This window comes from Pundamilia nyererei, unplaced genomic scaffold (assembly GCF_000239375.1).
Source record: "Pundamilia nyererei isolate P.nyererei 1_Seehausen unplaced genomic scaffold, PunNye1.0 scaffold00028, whole genome shotgun sequence".
Taxonomy (NCBI): Eukaryota; Metazoa; Chordata; class Actinopteri; order Cichliformes; family Cichlidae; genus Pundamilia; species Pundamilia nyererei.
This window is the reverse complement of record NW_005187429.1, coordinates 3520679-3544564: the sequence shown is the minus strand read 5'-3', so window position 1 is coordinate 3544564 and position 23886 is coordinate 3520679. Positions and strand designations below refer to the sequence as shown.

The window sequence follows — 23886 nt, the reverse complement described above, 5'->3', positions numbered from 1 at the left end:
TTACTTTTAATTATATCTTTTTAAATTAATATGGGGGTATTCATCAGGGGCAGATTTAAGGAGTTCAAAACATTTTTTGTAATAAAAGCACTCTACTAAGTGCCATTTAGGCATAAATAAGTTATTAAATATGTACACACAAGCCACTTAATGTTTATTTGATAGGCATAATTGACCACATTGAAGAAGAGAAAAAATAATATTGTTTTGGTTATTTTTGTTAGGGTACAAAAGATACTCACCTGTTTTTGTAGTTATACCTTTTCAATTGCTCTAATAATCGAATCAATCAATCACACGGCAGCAACTCAGTGCATTTAAGCATGTAGACATGCTTGAGATGACATGCTAAAGTTCAAAACAAGCCTCAGAATGAGGAAGAAAAATCATTTAAGCCACTGGTGAATGTGGTGTGGTTTTTTGACGTGCTGGTCAGAGTATTTCACAAACTGCTGATCTGCTGGGATTTTCCCACATCTCCAGAGTTTCCAGAAAATGGTCTGAAAAGGATAAAATATCCAGTGATTTTCTGGATACCTTGTTGGTGTCAGAGGAGAAGCAGAGGACTGCTTTGAGCTGACAGGAAATCAGTAGTAACTCAGAATTACTGGTTACAAATGAGATATGCAGAAGTGCAAACCACGCTGGGTGCCACTCCAGTCAGCCAAGAACAGGAAACTGAGGCTTCAAAACTAAACAATAGAATAAATTTGGAAGTATATTTCCTGGTCTGATGAATCTGCTGCAACAATGAGACAGTCAAAACTGTCCTGTCATCAGCAGTTCAGACTGCTTCTGGTGCTGACCACGCCCACTTCCAAGTCTTGTTTTTATTAGTCGTCCCATTTCTTAAGCAAGAAGCTGCATTTTGTTTTCTATATAGTTTTAATTCAGGTTTTTAATTCAAATATTTTAATACTGACAATATTTCTTATCCTAAATTTTAGGATTCTCTCACATCCTGAAATTAGATAGAAGATTATAAGATGCCACGGAAGTAAACCAACAAAATACAACATAGAATAAAATTTGAACAAAATAAATTGTTCATGGACAAACACTATTTTAAACTGGGTTTTTTCTGTTGTATAGCTCTTATTATATTTACTGGGTCTCAGCATTTACAACCACTGTGGGCAACAACCTACATACTGCTAGTTTAGCTTAGTATGAAAACTAAAGGAAAAACTGACAAAAATCTATCCTCCTGCTACTAAAAATGTTTAGTTTTACATCTTGAACACCAAATCATCATAAAATTACATTTAAAAAATGACTAAATATAATTTTATGGATGGTTATGTGTCTTTGTAATCTTCGTTTAGCTTACAACTGATAATTTTAGCTAACCAAATACTAATTCTTCCAATTTATCCAACTTCTTTTCATCCAAAAGAAGACATATATTATTGTTTTAATATTATTATTATTATTTGCTTAGGCTGCTGCCCCCGCGACCCGACCCCGGACAAAGCGGATGACGATGGATGGATATTATTATTATTATTGTTATATTTAATTAATATAGCACCAAACCAACAGGTTTGTAGATAAATAACCACAGAAGAACAGTTTGTATGTAAACTAGATGATACCAGTTTTAATTACAGATTACGGTACACTCTAAAAAACAAAAACAAACTTAAGACAATTTGTTTCAAAAGGAGAAAAAGTCAGCTTTAAATCAGCTTTCTACTTTATCCAGGTGTGTAACATAAGCTTTCGTCCTTTTTTCTTTTTCTTTTGGTATTCAGGGTTTCCTTTACAAGCAAAAATATGTCATTTTGTACACATCTCTCTTAAAAAAAAAAGAAGAACACTATGTACATCATGGGAACATTACATGTCACTGAATTTCTCACATGGGAGCGAGACAGTGTGTTTCATTCAGCCGGCCCCACATCACCTGAAAAACTTCAAGTAATTTATTATAAAAAATAGAACATTTTTTACTTTTGCCTCTGAAAATTTTTTTTTTACCCTTTTCCAAAAATACACATATAAATAGCATTACAAATTGGCAATGCATAGCCCCTATTTTCAGTCTGAATTTCATGAATGTAAATGAGCGTAAAAGAATGAGAAAGCTGCAAAATAATATTATTAATGCCAAAAAAGAGAGCGAGAGAAAGAAAAAACAAATCTTTTGACTCTGGAAGCAGCATTGACAGTTTAAGGTTGAGGTGTGGCCAGAGGGGTAAAGCGCTGGTGTGCTTGTCTATAAACGAATGTCAAAGTGTCCACTGTAAACAATGAGGATGAGAGATCGGAAAGGTGAGCCGGAGGTGGACGTGATGTGTTCCTGATGGTGGAAGAAACAGAAATGTTGGCTCTAACTAATGATGATAGGCCGGTATGCAAGGAAAAAAAAAGACACACAAGCAATGAAAAGGAAAAGGAGCGCTAGGTGAGGACATGGAAGTGAGGAAGATTGGGAGAGAGCTGGAGTTCCCTGCCGATGTTGGCTTTGCTGCCAGAGTTGTGGCTGCAGGTGGAGGTGGTTAGTAGTCGCTGGTTTTCGCCCTGTGAAAAGAAAATAAAGAAAAATAAGTTCCTGTTAAACTCAAAAAAACTTTTGTCTGTCGGTCAGTGAAGCTTAAGAGTGATCAAAGGAAGCCGTGCTACGAAAAATCCCGTTAGTATCTTAGGCTTGGCCGAGCTGCCGTGATGAAACCGCAGAAAGCAGGAATCTAAAGATCACTTTGATCACATCAACATCAGACCGACTATCAGAGCAGCAAAAGCAGCTGTTATGCTTAATAAAACTCGTCACACTCACAGGGGGTTTCCTGCATACAAAAATCCCCCCCAAAAGAAAAAGATCACCACAACTGTTTATTTGTTTATGGCCAGCAATACCATAGTAACCTTTTGTAACTTGAGGTCTTTGTCTCAACCAATCATATTTATGTACCCTCCAAAGGCTCGATGAGAGCCAGGAAAACCCCCGAGTGGTTCAGAAGCTTTCAGCTGAAACACGAAAATGTTTCGTTATTTTAAAGCGTCCAAAGACATCCCTGTTTCGTTCTTTGCTTTTAGGACTAGCTTTGCATTGCCTTGCATGTGAAAGACTTTAGATACCAATATGATATTTCAGTGCCCAGTGTTTGTTTTAAAAGGCCAACCTCCAACAGTATCCAGCTGCTGAAGTTGCTCGTGTTTCGACTGCTGGTGTGGTTTGCCCTGTGCTGCTGCTGATGCGTACACTTGGCTGTGGTACTGTATGAATCTGTGCTTCTGTGGGGAACGTTACCAACACACTACTGAAGTTCAGGTATACAGAAATGCTACAGTGTAGTACCCAGCCGCACCCAGAGTACAGTAAAGGTAAGGAGTCTGTGTTAATTCAAGTCTATCATGCTCGAGTAAATTCTATTTCAACAAACAATGGCAGTGATTTTTATTGCACTTTCTGGAGGGTGCCAGAAATTCCTCTAGGCAGGAAAAGCCCTGCACACAACTGTAGTATGTAGTCATAGAGTCAAAGTGAGCTACCAAACCAGCTCCTCCAGTTCCAACGTGCAAGGGTAAAGACGTAGTGTAATCACAACCAACAATGGTATGTTACGGATACAGCCAAGCTTTTCCCCACATCTCAGAGAAATGTTCAATATTTTTGTGAAGTAAAGCAAAAGTTGCCTTCTCCATTAGATCTAATGATCAGTGCTAAAATGAAGAACGTAGATGACTGCTGTAGAGCTGGAGTCGGGCCTGAAATTACACTTACATTAACTCTGACTGCTTTAATAACACATCAAACTACATGTGTGTAGTTTCAGCCTCTTCCGTTTTGAGGTCTGGGACTGTTGGTTGGATAGAAGTAAACACTGAAGCGCTTTACGTAACTTACAGGCACTTCAACTATTTCCAGACACACAAGCAAAGAAAAAAGAAAAGAAAAGAAAACGATCTAAAAATTAGTTGTTAGTTGAGCAACAGGAAGTGTTTTTGGTCTTCCAGCCTGTTTAAGTAAGAAAAGCTGCTGATTTAATATTCAAACTTTATAAAGTCCAAAACACAATTGATGCACTTCACAATACACAAATCCACTAGGAAAACAGACACACTAAAGTCCTCAAGATAGAAAAAACATGCAGCAAACCCAGACATATCCACTCATTATTTTAAAAAGTTAAGCCAAAGCAGATGTTCTTTAAACCTGCATTCTTTCTATGTGGGGGGCAACTGTTTAGGGAGGCTTTCCGAATTCAACAAGATTATTTTAATATATTTTACTGTCTGCATTAAGTTAGAAGAAAAAGGATCACAAATCAGGGTACGCCTTAGCAGAGCCACAGGCAGCTGCAATCAGCTGTGTACTCTTTAGACTGTTTTTTAATTATCATCCTGAAAATACATCAATATATCTTTGAACTCTTTGATTTGTGTGTTTGAGATGCACTTCTGGCTGCTTCCTCTCACAAATGTTACAATGACACAGGTGAGGTTCCAGAAGTAAAAATCCCATTCATGTTCTCCAGGAGGATTTTTGATTATGGGCCATAAAACCAAAAAAACAAAACTAGCCTACCCACAATCTTAAATTGAGTCGGCAACATCTGTGATTGGTGGAGGCTGGTGTTACCGTGGCAATGTTTAAATCTGCAGATTGCTTAGTGGGAAGAAAGTTCAGAAACTGCAAGAGCTGTCACTGCAATTGGGAACAAAGAAATGTACCATACACACAACTACACTATCCTTTACTAAACACAAACACACACACACACACATACACACATGCACACACACACACACACACACACACACACACACGCACACACAACTATTATTTTACAGCAATACAGAAATGAAAAGAATTCAGTTTGATTAGGTTTTGCACTATTGGGACGAGTAATTTCTTCACCGTTAATTGTGTACCCAGTAATGCGCCTTTTTTCTTTTGTTTTCCTTTAATTTTGTGATCCCAAACAAAGATTTTTATGGTCATGCTTTACCTCATGGGTTGTTTGGTTTTGATCAAGGCCTAAAACTCTCAGTATGAGGATTTTAGGAAAAGTAAATAGAGAAAATGAATGGGGAAATTCACATCTGGAACCAGAGCCTTTTTAAAAAAAAAAAGCTTTTCTGGTGTTTCACTGCTACTTTGGCAGTGCTGCTTATTTTGTGTGTTAGCCAGCAAATAGCTTAAAATGAGCTTTGTGAAAACAGAAAGCAAACTGCTGTGAGCAGCTAAGACTGCTGATTTTTCAAAAGTTAGCGCTGACTGCATCTTGATGTGGCGTTTGATCCATAGAGGCGCACTTTCAGCTGCTTACAACAACCGAATATTTCAGAAATACATCGACTGACAAAACACCGAGTGGATTTCCGCTGGAGCACAGGTATCAAGATTTTAAAACTGAAGCTGTGAGCGTTTGACCATCAGTAGACTCAGCTGGGTTTTCAGTCAGACCCACTCCTCATTTGTCAGAACGGCAGGATGGAGGGCTTCATCAAAGGTCCAATCACTGATGTATTTTTCTATAACTGCCAAGGGACAATCTATGCTTCTGCCTTCTCTTTCCAGGCCTCCTTCCTTGCATGACTTTTATTTTCAAAGCAGAGGTTGTTGATTAATCTTTCGTACGCCCACTTTCTTGACAGGATTTACTGCAGAGATAAAACGCTGATGGCAAATTCAAATATATGATGCATAATAATAATTAGCATTTTGCATTGTTCCAACCGAACCTGACATTTCAGAGTTTCGAAAACCAACAACCACAAATGTACTCACACTCGCGCAGCATGCTAGAGTGCAGCCAAAATTAACAACTCCAAAACCACAAGAGCCAAGCAAATCATCAAAGGAAGAACAAAACCCCAAGAGAAAACACAGCAATACACACTTACATACACACACCTGCACACACGCAAACACACAGACCTCCATGTACAAGAGTGGGTGTTCTTTCTTTTGTTTTTTTTTTAAAGCTGCGGGTAAATTTCGTCCGTTAAACGCGCTCTCCGTGGTTGTCGTTGCTGCCTCAGAGGGGGGTAAAGATACACCGCCCCCCGCCGGACAGCCGAGCTCTTGTCATGTGCAGCAAATGCAGCCCAAACTGTCCAGGAGAACCACAACAACAGTGTAAGATCTTCACAGAAATGGCGCAGTTTTGCCTGTATTACTGGAACAACGCTGACATGTCACACAACAAAGGCTGCCTTCTCAGAAGTGATTCAGTGAGAAGCAGTTTTTTTTTTTTTCTCTTGAGGTGCACTGTCATCAGAAATAAGGTGTCAACCTGTGCCTTCATGAGAACGTAAGCTGTGTGTCAGCTGGCTAGGCTAGAGGAGTCGATGCATAAGAATTATGAGAAACAGAAACAGAAAATTATAAAAGCTAAAAAAAAATGAAGTTTCAAGAGTGACTTGGGGTAACTTCTGCTATTAGAGGTTTAAGTCACACACTGGGAAAGCCTGTGTATCCCTTAAAGTAAATTAAAGTGTAGCTGAAAAATGACTCGTATCCTCTTGTATTTGACATCGTAACAGTGGTCAAATAAAAATTCTTCTCCGCTGTCTACAAGAAAATAAAGACCTAAGAGAGTGCAAAATCATTCGATGCCTCAATTTATGCATTTTAACACCTCGCTTACTGCTGAAGCCATTTATTAAATACAACACAGTGGTGTACCTGACTTCCATTGGGGTAATTTACTACCTAAATTTGCCCACGTTGATTAGTTTTTACACACATATGTAACGCTTGGCAGTCCAAATTTCAGCAGGTACTGACATGGTGCATGAAAAATCATCCCAGAGAACACCAACTTGATGATTTGACTATAAAAAACAAAAAAGAGAGTAAAAAGTGGTTTAAACCAAAACTTTAATCACCTTTTTCTCTTCCTCTCAGAGTCATTTGTCCTGGACTTGCTTTGGGGTGTCTTGGCTGTGCTCGATTTGGAGATGCTGTCTTCCCTGCGTCGTTTTCTGCGTAGAAAGGAGGAACGCAGGTAAACAGTTGTTTAGTAACAACGGTACATTAAAATTTTTTTTTACACATGTAGCCTGTAGCCAAGTCCAAATGAAACCAAACAGAGACGGTATAGTTTAACATTTTGTCATCAGTTTTTACTCCTGGTTTTATAGATTCTAGTTTTTCTCAGATTTGTTTCCAGAGTGGATTTTCTCATTTCAGTTTGGTTCTCATTAGAATCAGTGTAAGTTTCAGTATTTTCAGTTATTATAATGTGGGAAGTAATTGCCTGGGATAGAATAAAGAAGTCAGACCAGTTTTAAAACACACTTTATAATGACAATTGGCTGTGCTGACAAATGTGACCAAACTGAAAAAGTCTAAAACTAAAGATGTTTCCTCCAAGTTTGCCATTTTTAATTTAAGTACAAAGTGTCATTTCAGTTAATTTCATTGTTTTGTTTTGTTTTTTAATCCCAGTTTAATTTTTTCTTCGATTTGGCTCGTCAACATTTTTTATTGGTTTCATCGGATTCACTTTACATCTATCCTCACTCTGACATTCATACTTTGTTAGAAGTTGAACCAGTAATAGGTCAATCCTCTGTAACCCTATGTATGTAGATCATTTATCAGTTGATTATTGGCTGATAATCTACACACGCTTTTTGTTTATCAGACTCACTGTACTGACTGTGCTGTGCTGCCATCGAGCTCCTGCTCCTTGCAGGGAGACTGTGCAGGCGCTTTGCCGTCCTGTCTGTAGTCCCCTCCGTCCTCCTGCTGGCTGCCATTGTGCCGCTCCGTCGGACACCTGGCCTGTGGCTGAGGTGCAGGGGGAGACTCTGATAGCGGCTCCTGATCTTCCTTGGATAATTCCCGCCATTGATTCTACACGGAAAGATTGACAGCAAACAGGATGGGAACAGCAGTACTTTTTTCCAGTGACAAAACATTCTGTGTGTTTCCACTCTGTTAAATGACATTGTGCAACAAAAGTATATAGAGCAGGTTAGGTTTATGAGGTTAAATACGTAAATACAACGCAGAGCGCCTGGTGCTGCATGTAAAGGACTGTCTCAGATAGCATTTTTCTCAAAAGAAAACAAAACCTACATTTTAAGAAGAATTTGGTAGTGTGTATCGCAGTCTTCTAAACCTATTAGCTCTGAATACATTACTGCTGTGTCCTTGTCTGCTCTTGTCTTCATCTCTACAATAATTGCTGAAGACAGAGAGCAAAGACGGAAACAGTTATTTTGTAAGTAAAGACTAAAAGTTGACTTTGTATTCGGTTTGTAGCAGTGTTGGGGTAATGTATTACACATTTATTGTTAGTTAACTACTCCCTCGAGGGAGTAATTAGTTACACTACACGTTACATGGCAATCGCCATGGTGATTCTACTGTAGAAACATCAACAGGGAGTAATGGAGGGTATAGTCTGACTGCTCAACACTTCCTTTGTTACGTGTTGAAGATCAGGCTCTGGGTGCTGGGCTGAGGACTGCATGCACTCAGCTTTAACATCACTCTGAGTCTTGCCTAGCTTAGCATTTGCATGCTGTCTGTGCAGATGTTTGCAAAGAGTCAAAGTTGTATTGTATTAGCAGTATAATACAATTGTTTCCATCCTGGACGCAGTTTGCGCTTTACAATTGCACACTCGCCCTTTTGCGCAACAAAAAATTTATGTTTACTACTTCAACAAGTGCGCAGGAAGCAAAAAGCAATAATTTTCTTGGGAACACATTGCACCCAGCAGGATCATAGTGATGCACACCAACCAAATCAGTGTGGCCATAATGTGGCTCCCTTACTGACAAATATAGTTCCCTTGATTTCCAACTTGGGGATTTTGTAGATAAATAATATTCCTTCCATATAAAGTAAACAGATACCATGCGTTTGATTTATATTTACTGCTATACTTGTGTTTATCTATGTGTCCTAGAAAAGCTCAGACTCAACACACAGTCTGAGTTTAAATGGAAGAACAGAATACCAATGTTTTAGTTATCATTTTCTTGCATTGTAATTCACACTGGGCTTATTATAATACTTTGTTTGAGCCTTCAGATCTCAAGTTGTCAGCCTGGCTTTCCAATCCCCAAATATTCCACCATCTCTCTTTGACTAATTCACAAAGTAAGCCCCCAGTAAAATATGAAAATATTTCGCAGTCTGCTGATTCTAAATCTTTTTCAGAAAAAAATAACTCCTGCTAAAAAAGTGGGACTACACACAGGCCTCCAATTTTACACACGAACAACGGATTGAGAAAGAAAGTCACCTAATTGTTTTTTATTTTTTTATTCCTGTCTGGAACAGCTACCTGTACAGATGAGTCTCCCATGATAAACTTTGCCCCTTCAAGGACAGCCATGTATGAGAATCGCAGCTGATCAGGAGTCTGAATCAGGCCCATTCGGTATTTCCTCATGTTCAGCAGGATGCTTTTGATGTCTACTGATGAAGGGTCTTTCCTCTTGTCCATCTAGAAGATACAGCAATAATACACATTTCCATTAACCAGAAGGAAATCCCAAATCTCTTTATGTTAACCCATGTTTTCAAAGGGAAATCCAAATCAATTTAATCTCCATTATTTTTTCTTCTACAGCATAAACTTGTAAATGACCTGAATGTTTGAGTCTGTATTTTTAAGTTAATCCTGTATTTATTCAAAGCACTGTCTGGTTTGGAAGGCTATAGTGAGTAAACTCTCACATAAAATAAGGACAGTGAATGGTTAACTACAGTACAACATTATCACTCTGGAAGCCTGCCAGATTCTGTCAATGAAACACAAACACAGTGACAGCTTGCCAGCTGGTTTAGAGGAAAAAGGAGCTTTCTGACATTTCCCAACAGGCTTTATTTCCAGGATGTTATATAAACTATCAAAACCTGCCTCTAAAGCTACACCTTACTGTGCTCTTTTAGGAGGAAGGGCAAGCAAAGACAGCCATAATTTCAGTGTAGAAGTTTTAAAAATATTTTTGTACCCTTACACTGCGTTTTCTCAAAATGCAAAACTGTGTTGTATTTGGAGTGTGGGATAAACGTAAATGTACTTCACTTTTATTTTTTCGGCATTTTTTCTCTTATATCTATGTGCTTAAGGTGCTTCAGTCAGACATTCAAACACAATTATTTTCATATTCAAGCGCCAATGGATTCATTACGAAAGTTACTGAGCTCATGCCATTTCTTAACATAAAGTGCACATACAAATGTCAAATAATAACTTGTGTGTTAATCTTTAAAATAAGCACAGGTCAAAGAGGGCAAACCTCGCCCAGGGCAGTGCACCCTCTGGGCAGTATTTACATTTAAGAGAACAGTATTGTATTTTGTATATATTCATTTTGTTTTTGTTTTCTTTGTCCTTTTTCAACGTAAATAAGAAAATGTGTAGTACATTGAAAATAACAGATTCTGAGGTCAACTCGAAGGAAAGGCATATGTGAAATGTAAAAGTGAGGTCAAAAGTCAAACCTGACACAATTAAACTTCGATCCAAACTATAAAGTGATTTTTAAAATCCCCATGTATCAGTTTCATTTCTTAAATGTTGCCAATACAAACAAAGGCAGCAGAATTTAAGGAGAGTTTTAAACACAAAAGCTCTTTTATGGCGGTTTGACCTTATTTCACCTTGAAGAAGAGGACAGAGGTCCAAAGTAACAATATACTTAGAATCCCCATATAGCCCTGCCTCTATGTTGTCAATACAAACAATGGCAGTAAGAAACACATTTTTAAATATCTCTATATAGCATTATTATCTCTTTGACCTTTAGCTCAATCTGTTGACTGTGAAGGAAAGATCAGAGGTCAAATGTGGCATGATATGATGAATCTTTCTATATACCATACTTTCTATATGTTGACAATACACTGCAAGCTTCTAAGACTTGTAGCTTCTAAGTTATAAAGCTTTTTAGTAATTTTCGACCATTAAATCAATATGTTGACCCTGAAGACATTGGTGGATGTAAGCCAAATTTTAATGGACCATTAACATGACCCCACTCTACACCCCTACAAAGTTTTATCAAAATTCATTCAAAGCTTTTCAAGCTATTGTGCTTACAGGCAGAATGACACACACGCAAACACTACTACAAAAATAATCTCCTTGGTGGAGGTAGCAAAAATACATGAAACGCATTCAGTCGGAGCTTGCGTAGAACAAAGACCCAGGACTTACCAGGACCAGGCATGTGTCAACTAGTGAAAACGTCCCTGAGCGTCCGATTCCAGCGCTACAGTGCACCACAGCTGGTCCTTGATCTGTGCCCAGTGCTCCAGATTCCCGCACCTTAAAGAGGAAGTTTAGGAAGGAAGCCGGGGACTCGGGGACACCAAAATCGGGCCACGTTGTGTAATGAAAGTGGTAGAGCTCCCTTTTCTCCCCTGTCTGTGAAAGGAGATAAAGCAGGGCTCACTAGCAGTTAAACTCTAAAACTTTGCTCTATGTGTATTTACACTTTCAGTTGTCTTTATCAGTGCTGACTGGGGTAACTGGAGGTTACTTCAGTTTAAGAACTGGACTTGGCAAACAAGTCAGCAACAACACTTTCAGTTTCTTTTTGTTGAATAAACCTGCTCCTGAAAAAACACCAATCCAGCAAAATTAACTTGGCTGTAAATTTCCATTACGAACGCTCCTTTTGGCGCTCATTTTAAATATGATGAAACAAGTAGCTGGAGGATTACAGAAACTCAAAATTAAATGATTTGATTTTACGCTGTACTTTGTGCATTTGCCATTTATTTAAAACGTATCAGACTGCTCTCTTGCATCGTTTGCACCTCATTTACATTTTCCATCGACATCTTCCCACCTCCACACTGCAAAACCTTTGTTTGCGTGGGAGAAAAGCTTTGTAAAAATCTGATAAAAAAACAAAACATAATAATAATATGTGTCATTAGTGAATAAGGGCAAATCTTTGGTGTGAAACCTCTAAATTTTACTTCTCCTTCGCCACCTTTTGCTGGTAATTCCCCACACTGAGTAATGCTGTGGCCTACTTGAATGTTCTGCAGCTCCAGCCTTCTGGTGGTGTAGTAAGACTTGGTGTCTTCTGACAGCAGTGTGACCAAGAAGCGTGTGTCTCTGAAGGCCATCTCCCTTTCCTCTGCTGTGGGCCAGTACTGGGCACACTTTTCCTATCACATGAGAGGAAACACACACATTAAAAGGAGAAGTAGAAGCGGCTATTCAGGGACGCTGAATAATAACTTTACACACATTGCAGTCAAATATCTTCCTAATTCTACCCGTGACACTGACGCTAACGTCACATGACACAAAACATGTATAACTCTGCGTAAAAAAAAGTATTTGTGTACTTCCTTCCTGTAGACGTTTATGTCAGTTAGTCCCTGCCAAATGTAAAGCCTTGTTCAATTCCAATTCAGCAAGTCTAAGTTTATCACTCAACTTTGCCAATCTACAGAGAAGATCCTTGTGAGTTTAAAAATATCTGTTGATTAGGTGCTCTGTATCTTTCATTTCAAAGAAAACCGGCTGAAGGTTTTTGAAGAGTTGCTTCTGGATGCAGACTGGAGTGTAAATGCTGGCAGCTGGATGTGGCTTTCTTGCAGTTCATTTTTCCAGCAGTTTTTTCATTGCTACTGCCCCGTGGGATTTGGACGACGCACCGACCCAAATGGCGACTATATACGGCGTTATTTGCCGATATTGAGGGGTTTTCCAGCCAAATATATCTATGACCCTTGGAATGCCCCAGATGAAGTACAAAAGGCAGCCAAGTGCATCATAGGAGTCCACTACCCCAAACCCATGGTGAACCATGCTGAGGCCAGTCGCATCAACATTGAGAGAATGAAGCAGATTTACCAGCAGCTTTCCTGCTACAGAGGACTGGGTCTGCTGGCAACAGTCCCTGCCAATTCCAACTTTGGTGGAAATGGCACTAATCCCAGAGCAGTCTGCACAGTGACCAATGAAGGTGCAGGAGGGTCCTCTAAAGACCCCTCTGTGCAGGTGGGAATGTCTCAAACAGAAAGAGCACAGTCTGTGCAGAAGCGTCGTCATGAAGATACTCTCCTTGAAAGCAGCTCTAAATCCTGGAAGCAGAGTAAATAGGGTGCTGAAGACAGAACAAGGATTCCTCAGTCTGTCTGTATCATCTGGGTAGCATCCCCCCTGCATTGCCCCAAATAACGAACAGTAATAGCTAAAAGTACCAACCATTGTAGAGCGCGAAAGGGAGGGGGGAACTGGATTTATCTTCTGTCTTTTAGTCTTAAAAACTCTTTAGTACATGACATTCAAATTATCAGGACTTGACTCGATCGGACACATTATAGATCTCAGGAACAGATGAAAAGTTAACAGAAGGAATCTGCAAAAGGGGTAAAGCAGCAAATACAGCTGAGTATAAAATCTTCTCATCAGGATGTTGTGAAGCTACCTATTGTCTTCCACTACAATATGTAATTGTACAAATGCTGAAACTAGTAGCCAGTGCGCTTTACCCCCCCTACACTCCACATTAATGAGGTCAGAACATGATCAGGCTCTAATTGGAAGGTGAAACACAATCAGTGATTTTCAGACAGCCTGATCTGATGCTTCAGCTTCCACACTATATGTAAAAATGTCAGAATAAAAAAACTATTCCCATTAGAGTGACAGAACCGTAGGAGTTTTTTTTTTTTTGTGTTCAGCTGACACTATCACTCACTTTTAGTAAACTGACTTAAAGTAAAATGACCTGGATAAACTTTCTTTTTATTTTTTAACAGCCCTCTGTATCTTTAGCACCATTATTACATCCATACAATATTGATTGTAAACAAGGTTAGCACGTTGTTAAAGCAGGCCATACAAAAGGCGTCATACGTTTTGTAAATATTTCTTTTTAATTTCCAACTTTTGTATATTTGGTAACAGGATCTCAAAATTCCTTTGTAAATAAAGCTACCAAAAAAAACTCTGGGGGAAAAAAGTTCTCTGAAAATGTGCAAGCCCCCCCCATCCCCCCTTCTCCCATGTGATCATAAATCTGTTATTTTTGTATCAATTACCAAATTACAATTGTATTGAAATAAAGGATGAAATATTGTTGCATTCTCATTTCTTAAAAAAAAAAGAAGAAAAAAAAGAAAAAAGAAAACCGGCACAGAGTGAATCTCATGACCCAGCAGGATCCACTTCAGCTGCTTTACGGAGAAACAGAGAGGTCACAGCTGCTCTGCACGACAGACTTTTAGTGTGCGTGTTTAATCTGAACATTGCAGGATCACTGGAGTTAGAGGAGTTGAGAGGTTTGGCTGCATCCCAGATCCACTCAATACATCTGTGTGTGAACACACTGTCAAAACACTGAATTCCAGTAATCCTGCTGACAGGAGGAGGGCGAGAGCACATACAGATTAAGCCTCTAAAATTTATAAACCCACATTTTTTCACGTTTCATGTTGCAGCTCTGCATCCAGACAAAAAACAAACAAACAAAAACACAAAAACACATTTCTCCCACTCAGCTTTTCCAAAATGGCTTTTGCAGTGTGTAAATATAAGGATGCCAGGTTATTGTTTCAGTGTGTGCAGAGTAACACGAGCGTGTCGAAAAAGACAACTTAAGCCATCCTTGCGAGGTGTTGTAAGAAAAACAAATTCCTTCAGGTTTCATGCCAGTATAGGCAAAAAAAAAACACAGTAGAGCTGTTATCAGATAATGTTGTGATTATGAAAAAAAGGGGCTTAATATCACATTGTGACATCTCAGGAATGCTGGTTTGGAAAATAAAAACAAAAGATTGCATTTTCAGCCAGATTTAAAATCGCTACAGAAAAGGACGATACTAAGATGTGTAAGGAACCGACCCTGTTGAGTAAACAGCTGTCTGTGAGGCCTCAGTTGGGGGGTTGAGATTATCCATCGCCATCACCGACTGCCTCTTTTTACCAAATGTTGGCTTTTTGTTGCCAAGGAGGTCACGTGATGCTTAGGTCTGTCCATTTGTTTGTTTCCCTGTTTATTAACAGGATTACTCAAAGCTTAGTGAAGGATTTGAATGAAAATATTTACCAGAGTGTGGGCCTGGGCCAGCTTAAAAGTAATTAACAACTGAAGTCAAGTCAAGACTTAGATGTGGGAATTTCTCTACCGTTGTGATGAAACGAGGGAAAATTGAACCTTTTGCAAATACACATCAAACCGAAACACTGTGAGACCTCGCTGTGAAGTTCTTAGGAAAACGTCATTGGATCCATGGATGCAGTCATGATTATTGGATATTTCATCGTGGATGTAAATGTGGTGTGTTACTTGACATCTGACCATTTAAAAAGTTTAATATGAGCACTAAAAAGTGCTTAAATTATTTCACACTACCAGCAAGCAAGTAAGTGTGCGTGTGTGTGTGTGGCTGAAGATAAAACAGTCGATCTCTTGACAAGTTTTTCTGTGGTCTATTTGATATTTCTGCAAATTTCTGTGTGTGGGTGCACACAGTCGAATAACAGAAGTCATACCAGAGAGTGTAATCTGTATCTGCTGTACTCTACACTCACCGAGCCTTTCTCTATGACTCTGTTGAGCATGATGACTGCTTTGGTCTTTTGCTCCCAGATCATGAGCCAAAAGTGACCACAGGTGTTCCTGAGGGGGCCCTGTGGACAAAATAAATAAATAAATAAACAGAAAAACAAACAAACGCTTCAATCAGTTACACAGCTGGAAGAGTGGGAGGTCCACAAAACAAATTCATGTGATGTCTATGCTTTGAACAATAACATCAGATCCACTCAATATATTAGCCATGCAACACACAGAGGTTGGTCTCTAATCTTATGGTCAGCATGCCGCAGAGATTTGCCGCATGACAGCAAGAGTTAAAGATCAAAACTGCTAAAGGTTGCCATGTGGCTGAGCTGAGTAAATTATTGGTGGGCTGAAAACCATCAAAATGTCAAAGGTCTTTCATGAGTCTCTTAAAAGTCTGCCTTTATGTTCAGAATACATAACAGACAGAGGTACAGTAGTCAGTAGTCTCTGCTGCATTCCTGCTAAACAGAAATAAAAACTACAAGTGCTTAAACATCAAGATGACCGGCTCATTTCTTTGATATTAAAAAAACGCTGCCCCTTCACATCAGGACCTCTCCAACATTAGACACATTCAAAACTCTTTGAAAACTCTTTTTTATTCTTCAGCATTTCAATCATAATGAGTTTCAATTTATGATGCCTTTTTTCAAACTCTGTTGATAATTTTACAGCACTTTGTTTTTAAATGTGCTACAGGAATTAACTTGACCTCACGAGCCATTTCTCTGGAGTTATGCTGAGGAACATTTTACGCGGTCTTCAGTGGTCAGCCACAGAGAAGCCCATCATCACAGCCAAGAAAACATAACATACGGGATTAAAAAGAAAGAAAATTAAAGGATTAAAAGTTTTTAAAAAAATCATCATCACATTTATTGATGTGGAAAGTAACTGCTGCAATTTTGGTTATAGCTTTAAATGTGTAATGATTGCTTTGTGTAACTACTTTCAGCTGACTCTGATCAGACTAGTGGGATGCTGTAACATTTTAACAAACCACAGATGACTCATCTCCAAAGAAGCAATACAAGAAAACAAAAAGTGTGAAAAAAATAACCCACTGGATGTTATGGATGACTGACAGAACTCAAGTGTGTAAGACTAGACTAAAAAATTTTGTTAGTCAACATCTCAAAAATATCCTCCGACCCAACTCTTTACAATCTGTTACTGAAGTGAGAAACACGCGATACAGGGTTGTCGTGTTTAATCGTGAAAACGCTCAGTAGCTTTAAATTAGCGAGGTAGCAGTCAGTGCATGGTGAGCAGAATCATAAATAAAGAGTCTTATCAGCCCGGGCTGTTTAACTGTGGTGATGACCGTTGAAGTCATTTGTCCTTTCATTTCCTGAAGACTTGAAAATATTCAAATCTGTGTAGGAAGAATGCACGTCTGGTTAAGAACCAATGGTAAAGGTTTTGGTTTCATACAACGTTTTGCACCAACTGAAACCCATCACATGATCACCACAACTCTTTTGGCATGAATTCCTGACTCTTAAAGAGAGAATTTCAGCTGATATTTGTAATAACTGTGTCCTCAAAATGTCAACAACTATTAGTCACGCCAGATAACGTAGCAATAAAAAGAATTTCAAAGGCTAATTATGTGAAAACACCCTTTAATTCTTTTCAAGAAGCAATAAAAGATCAGTGTTCCTTCTGATAAATAAAACTCTGTTAACGTGAGTGTTTCACAGCTTCTAGCCTACCTCTCTTCTCTCGCTTCACAAACTTGTGGTATTTCTTAGGTTACAAATGACTTTTATCTTAATGTCATTATATAATATGTTGTTGCAGTCATTCTGATTTAATTAGTAAAGGCTAAAAAAAATCACTGACAGAGTTAGTGATATAAGGAAATATTTTCAACAAAACTGCAATTACAACCGGTGGTAGAGAGATTTAGACATCATTATCCGACAAGCAGCAACCCTGGCAGCCAGCCTGCAAGCTGGATGAGACGTGCTGCTTCCAAAAGCATCTCTGTATTTCAGCGATTGTTTTTAAACACGAAAGCTTCAGTTCATGTGTAATATCCACAGCTTATGATGTAACTAAATATATTTCCACAGTTTTCAGGATGTCTTTTGCCATATCTTGTTCTTTGAGTTACTAGCAAACACACAACCACAGAAGATATACTGACCACACCGAGTATAATTAATATATACCATATCTTAGTGTTATATTAATATCTTATACAAACTGCCATGCTAATACAAAGTCCTGAATTTAAATATAAAGGATGAGAGAGGTCATGACAGTGTTGGTAAACATCTATTAGCACAATATTGATACAATAAGCACTACTGGACTTTCATGACGTTGAATTTAAATTGGCCATAACGTCAATGACACAGTAGCTCATCCGTCACAATCCCTTACAACTCACAAAAAAATGTGACCTTGACTTTCAGCACAGTTTAAGTGAAGAGCTATTAGATAATCACCACGCGCATATTTTATTTCACTAAAATATGACAAAAACTCAGAGGAATAGTGGTTCTTGTGAACTGTGTTAGAGATGGCCACAGTTCACAAGAACTTGCTGTGGCATTAGACACGGTCCTTTGGCTGGATGAGCAAAGCAAATTAAACTAAACAATAAAACTAACAACAAAAACATGTCTGAATTAGTAAAAGGAACAGAATTACTAAGAAGTATTTTTAAAACTGTGTAATGGACCTCAGAACCTGTGCAACCAGACATATGATAGCTCAGCTGCCTCAGTAACAACAATGTGGATTTTGATTAACTGTCTACTTCTGACTGCTAATCTCCATATCAGGAACAACTGAGCTGAAATAATAAATGAAGCCGCCACAGGTGTGCCATGTGTATAAAGGATTTGAATAAGCACATATGGATCATTATGGAACTTCCTATGACCAGCTTTCCTCATATGGGGGGTTTACTTTTTTAGCTATAATGCACCTTATACTTCACTCTACTCAATAAAGTTCACCCTTTATATACCATCGGCTCAGCGGCCAGTCCATTTCACAGCCACTCTTTAACTGACTGTAATTCTGTCACTGTTTGTCCTACAGACAAAATTCAAACCGATCCGGAAGATAGAGAAAACCAACTTTATGGCAATATTTGATGTATCATGGCAACACAGTAGTATCTACAAGGTACTGTAGTCTGAATACAGACAGGGAAATCAGCTCTGCCTAGGTTTTACCATGTGTGCTTCACATTACCATAACTCATCAAACATTTTGGGATAGAGAGAAAATTCAAATGCCAGCTCAAAGATCAGAATTATTTTGTAGTTTTACAGCCACAGTAATTGGGGATTAAAGGGTCAAACACTGGTAACTGTATTGTCTTATGGTGTAAAACAAACCAAGTGTCCCCATAAGAAGAAAAAACAACTTTATTTGGTAATGCTTAGTTTTTATACTGTCAGGTCCAATTAATCCAAAATAACTTGGAGAAATTAAAATTGTATTCTGAACAAGAGCTTTGGTCTCAGGAGGCGCTGGAAGCAAGAAGGACCACTTCAGTTTCTGTTTGTTAAACAGGGTTAGGTTACATTCAGAGGTAAGTCTCATTAATAACCTCTTACAAACAGGTTTATTCACGTCTGCCAAGTCAAGCCAGTAACCTGAATATTACAAAAAAAATCCTAATGTTCCCACTTTAATGCAGACTTTAACTCTTTGCTTCTTCTTTGATGTGAGAATGGGGGTAAAAGTGTGAGTTAATATCTCTAAACAGGTCACTCTTAGTCAAATTCTTACCTGGAAGTTTGTTTTCTTGTGATAACAAATTTAGTTACTCAGCTCAGGGATTTGCTGTGCCGTGTTATGTCTATTTCCACATGCAAATAACTCTGTCGAACAGCAAATGAAACATCCAACCTGCTTTATTTATTTTGAGCTCTTTTAGTTTGGGTTTTGTGGATTTTTAGAAATTAGAGGCTGAGGTTAAATAACAAACCGGGTGGTAATTGTACACAGGTTAACATAATAAATAATTATGAGGAGAAGAAGGGCATATGCACAAACTATTATGCAAACTAGCCACATGTACACAGTTTGATAAGAACTGGGGGGGAAAGCCACATTCATATAAATATTACAGAACTAAAAGTGTATATAGAGAGATATTTTAGGGCCTAAATAATCAGTCAGTGTTAATAAATAATGGACTATATGGACCTGAAAGCAAGATACTTAACACTCTGGTGTCCAAACTACATGACCGATTTAAGATGACCTAGCAGCAAGACATATCCTCACCGAGTCTAAGGTTTCAACTTGTGTCAAAAACGCAGACTTCAAACTAAAAACATGACAGAGCAGTAAAGTATGTTTTAGTTTGAGGCATCTAAGTCCTACTGCACAAAAACAGATTGAAGCCAACAAAATAACCATGATTATGTTGTCTATCTTGTGGACCCATGTTGTGGAAGCTTATTAAACACTTTATGATGCGCTAATGATACTGTTAAACTACGTAAAATAGTACATACAAAAGCAAAACGTGTTCTGAATCACATTCAGCGTTATATTTTGAACATCTCAACAGATATTTGGGATTCAGGTATTTTCTTTAGTTTGATAAAATTCCAAGCACCATTTGTGGGGCAGGATTAGGGTTAGGAGATAGCACATATAATGACTTAGACCTCAGAGGGTTAACCATGGTGTAGAACTCCTTGGACTTGCCTGAGTCAGGATGTAACTCCTCTGGGCTTCCTCATTCACTACCAGACTTGCATTGATGTAGTCATTCTCTGTGTTCTTCAGCTTCACCCGACTGTGATCGACTGCAAGTGGGATAAGGGAAATGTTATTTGGGCATGGGCTGTGAATTGACAGGTAAACAGTCTGGCCTTTATACAAATGTTTACCTACATGGACTGACATCCCGATATCTGTTTCTGTTGCGATTCTCCGGATACTTTGCCACTTTGTAGGAACACTCGTGGGACTGGTTCCTGATTTCCTGGACAGCGGGAGTAAGGTTTAGCGACACAAAAGAAAAAGTAATGAAACAAATCACTACGTGTACCAAATTCAAGCGGTTACATTTTCAGTTCCGCCCCTCTCTGAGCATTTTCACTAGGCATATATTATCACATGAGAGCAATCAGAAAACCAGTTGGTTTACTCGTAAACACACGCGGTAACTTTCGGCAGTCATTACATATGAACTAAGAGCAGGATCTTCCCGGGGGGAGAGCGGATTTAACAGTGTAAACAAGTCCGTAGCTATGTAATGTAGCTAATCGCTTCAACCATATGCACGGGCTTATGACATTGACTAAGCTTTCGGTAACATTAAAAATAAAGTATGTCAGCGACTTCTAAAAATAACGCAAATCATGAAAATGAGCTACAAAGGAAATTATTTAGGAAAGACGGTTATAACTTTATAGTAAATGCATTCCGGACTGTTAATTTTACTCCAATAAATGCGCGCTTTAAGTACTCACAATCCGCGTTAGCTTTGCGGTTGCTATGCTAACAGACTTACTGAGTAGAGTTTCTGCCACCGGCCCTCTGAATCTATCTCCTCAAACTTCTGGTCCATCTTCACCGTAGCCGTGCCAATCTGTTCCATAGCCGGTTGGGTTGGTTAACTTTTTGACTTTCTACCTCATTACTTTGTTTAGGACAGAGAAACCTTTACCCGAACAGTGAACCCTTGCCCTCGCCGCGGAGCTCTCGCTGACTGTTTGTCCGTTATCTCTCTGCCGCAGTTGTCATCCAAAAGTGAGAAAGGTGCGCATGCGCCACAGAGGTCCCTCCAGCGGTTAACGAATCAAATGCATCAAAGATGTTTAGCGAACAAACAAGATGTCAAACTCCAAGAAAACTTTGTCTGAAGGACTAGTTTACAGTATACATCCACGGGGTTCTATCTAATTTCATATTAAAAATGCACTGGTGCGCATTTTTTTAAGCTTTTTTTTTTAAACCATGCTCACTTTTATAAGTTGTCTGTTGTGTGTACGTGTGGGTGTGTTGGTGTGTGTGTGTTTTACATTAGTATTTTGTAAATTATTAGAATATCTCTATGCCACTAAAGCTTCATTCAGTATCTATTGCTCTAATGGCAAATAATCCGTTTTATTACCTCTATCAAATAAATTAAAAGCCCGGCAGGCAAATAAAGATTGCTTGGGGGGCCGGGACGGGGGGGGGGGGGGGGTGTATTTATTAAAGTATTTAAAACTAAAACATTTTAACAATGATTCAAAAAGCAAATGTATCTTTGACATAGATACATTGTTATTACATTATGTAATTGGAAAATAACAGTGTTCACACTTTTAGAAAGCAATACATTTTTAAAGTTTCAGCATAAAGTCATTTTCATTTAAGCAAATATGTTGGCTGAACTGCTGGTTAAAGAAAATATCTAATAATACAATTACATGGCAGCAACTTAGTGCATTTAGACTATAACTGGTCATAGTGTAATGGGGTGGGGATATTGTTTTGCACACTATGGACCCTTTACTACTAACTAAGTACTGCTTAAAGACCACAGCCTATCTGAATGTTTTTGCTAATGATCCCTGTATGAGCACAGGGTACCCATCATTTGATTGCTGCTTCCAACATGATAGCATACCATGTCACAAAGCTCAAACTGGTTTCTTGAACATCACAGTGAGTTCACTGTACTCAAATGGCCTCCACAGTCACCAGATCCCAATCCAATAGAGCACCTTTGGGAAGTGTTGGAATGGGAGAATTAATAATATAATATTTTGTCAATATGGATCAAACACTCTGAGGAATGTTTTCAGCCCCTTGTTGGATCTAGGCCAAAGAAAATGAAGGTAACTTTGAAGGCAAAAGGAGTACTAATGAATGGCGTTTTAGCAATGAGTTATTACAGCAGAGTTATTTTTCTTCATATATTACACCAATGACAGAAAACAAAAACAACACAACAATTACAAGTTTCTGTTAAATAAAACAAAACTCCCAGGAGGACAAAGTACACTTGGGTAACCTGATTCTTGTTAGAAGCAAAGGGGTCAAATGAAGCATTTCTAATGTTACAGAGGTTCACATTTCCCTTTTCACCTGTAGCAGGTTTGTCAAAGCTAATGGTTCAACTGGCTTTTTGTTTGTTTGTTTCTGAGGGAATGAAGGATCAGATAGAGGACCACAGAATTTCAATTTATATAGTTACTGTGATGTACACCGTCTGCACACCGTCACAAACTTTAGTGAACTTTTTAAAGTTGGGCAGTCATGGTCATGTTAAGACATGTTACTTATCAACAACTAACAAATATCAGCTTGCTTTGAGAAGAAGAAAGTTGTTCTTAAGACAACATTTTTAAAAAACTACTATTACAGTGACGTTCCCTTCTTTCTTTCTTTTTTCCCCACAGTACAGCAGATGTAAAGGAAAGTCCTGGTGTTGAGACCAGACACATAAAAGTGTTCTCCGTGTAGTCGACCACTAAATATTTGGGTTAAGACTTGTTAGTGGTCATGGCAAAAATACAGTCAGTGTTATTTTTCGATTAGGATGACTCATAAAAAGAAGTTGAATGCTGGAGTTGTGGGTGTGTTACAAAACTACTCAGCAATGTCCGCAGGGGGACAGTGTTTCCTCTGCTACGTAAACACAGGCATGGTCAACGTGTCAAGTCATCAGCTGCAACAAGGAAGAAGTTTTCTAACTCAGTGAGTTATTTCACAAATAAAAGCTTCGTCCGGGAAAAGTAAAAGTAGGTAAAAAAGTAAGAGTAAAATGTTAAAGGTGGTAAAATTGTCCAGGTGATTTTATTTGGATTTGCAAATAATATGTTATTTTACTCATAAGAGCTTATCAGAAAATAACATTTTAGCACAAATTAATCCAAATTCTTAATATGTTTAGCCTTTTTAAACAAAATTCTTTATTTTTAGATGGCAGCTTATTTAAAAAGCATCTGACAAGATAAAAGTGTCATCTTCTGCCATTTGTAAGTTTTACAAATTAAAGAAACTTTAGACAATTTGGGAGAGATAAGATACACACATTAAATGGTAGACAGACACTGCAAAAAAACAAAAAACAAACAAACAAAACAACCCCAAACAAACAAATACAATATTCATCCAAATTAAATAACACTTTCATTTGAAAGATAATCATCAATAATTTTGTATGACATATAGTGCCACAAATGTTTATTTCATGCACTTTTTTGTATTGTGTGTCGAGCATAATGCAGAATGCAGTTTGTCCTACTCTGCTGCAACCTATTAAAAAGCTATTAGAAATTGTAGACTTTAGAAAACAAGAAGAAACTGAATTGCTAAAGATTTGAACGAGGATGTAAGTGTTCTCACTTCCATTTATGTGTGTGAATGAGAGTGAGACAGTGAAGCTGCAAG

General features: G+C 38.3%; 1 protein-coding gene across 2 annotated transcripts; it reads right to left on the bottom strand.

The window, feature by feature from the left end:
- Nucleotides 1–1572: 1572 nt before the first annotated feature.
- On the bottom strand, nucleotides 1573–21254 carry ptpn2b (protein tyrosine phosphatase non-receptor type 2b). 2 transcript variants are annotated; one of them, XM_005728490.1, is made up of 10 exons: nucleotides 21014–21254; nucleotides 20392–20482; nucleotides 20203–20303; nucleotides 15483–15581; nucleotides 11966–12103; nucleotides 11139–11348; nucleotides 9258–9419; nucleotides 7608–7813; nucleotides 6841–6936; nucleotides 1573–2523 (listed from the first exon to the last, which is right to left on the bottom strand). In XM_005728490.1, exons 1-10 carry the CDS (start codon nucleotides 21098–21100, stop codon nucleotides 2502–2504), a joined length of 1212 nt encoding a protein of 403 aa, XP_005728547.1. In that variant the 5' UTR covers nucleotides 21101–21254; the 3' UTR covers nucleotides 1573–2501. The 2 variants fall into 2 exon arrangements, with proteins under 2 accessions (XP_005728547.1, XP_005728548.1); XM_005728491.1 differs by having other exon boundaries at nucleotides 7617–7813.
- Nucleotides 21255–23886: the final 2632 nt, after the last annotated feature.

What these genes read in the sequence shown, in the direction of transcription:
- ptpn2b (XM_005728490.1), bottom strand. Translation starts at nt 21,100, where the DNA reads ATGGAACAGATTGGCACGGCTACGGTGAAGATGGACCAGAAGTTTGAG. An exon ending in ATATCGGGATGTCAGTCCAT is followed by an intron (nt 20,304 to 20,391) that starts GTAGGTAAACAT and finishes TCCCACTTGCAG; the next exon opens with TCGATCACAGTCGGGTGAAG. An exon ending in GAGTCATAGAGAAAGGCTCG is followed by an intron (nt 12,104 to 15,482) that starts GTGAGTGTAGAG and finishes CTCATGTGATAG; the next exon opens with GAAAAGTGTGCCCAGTACTG.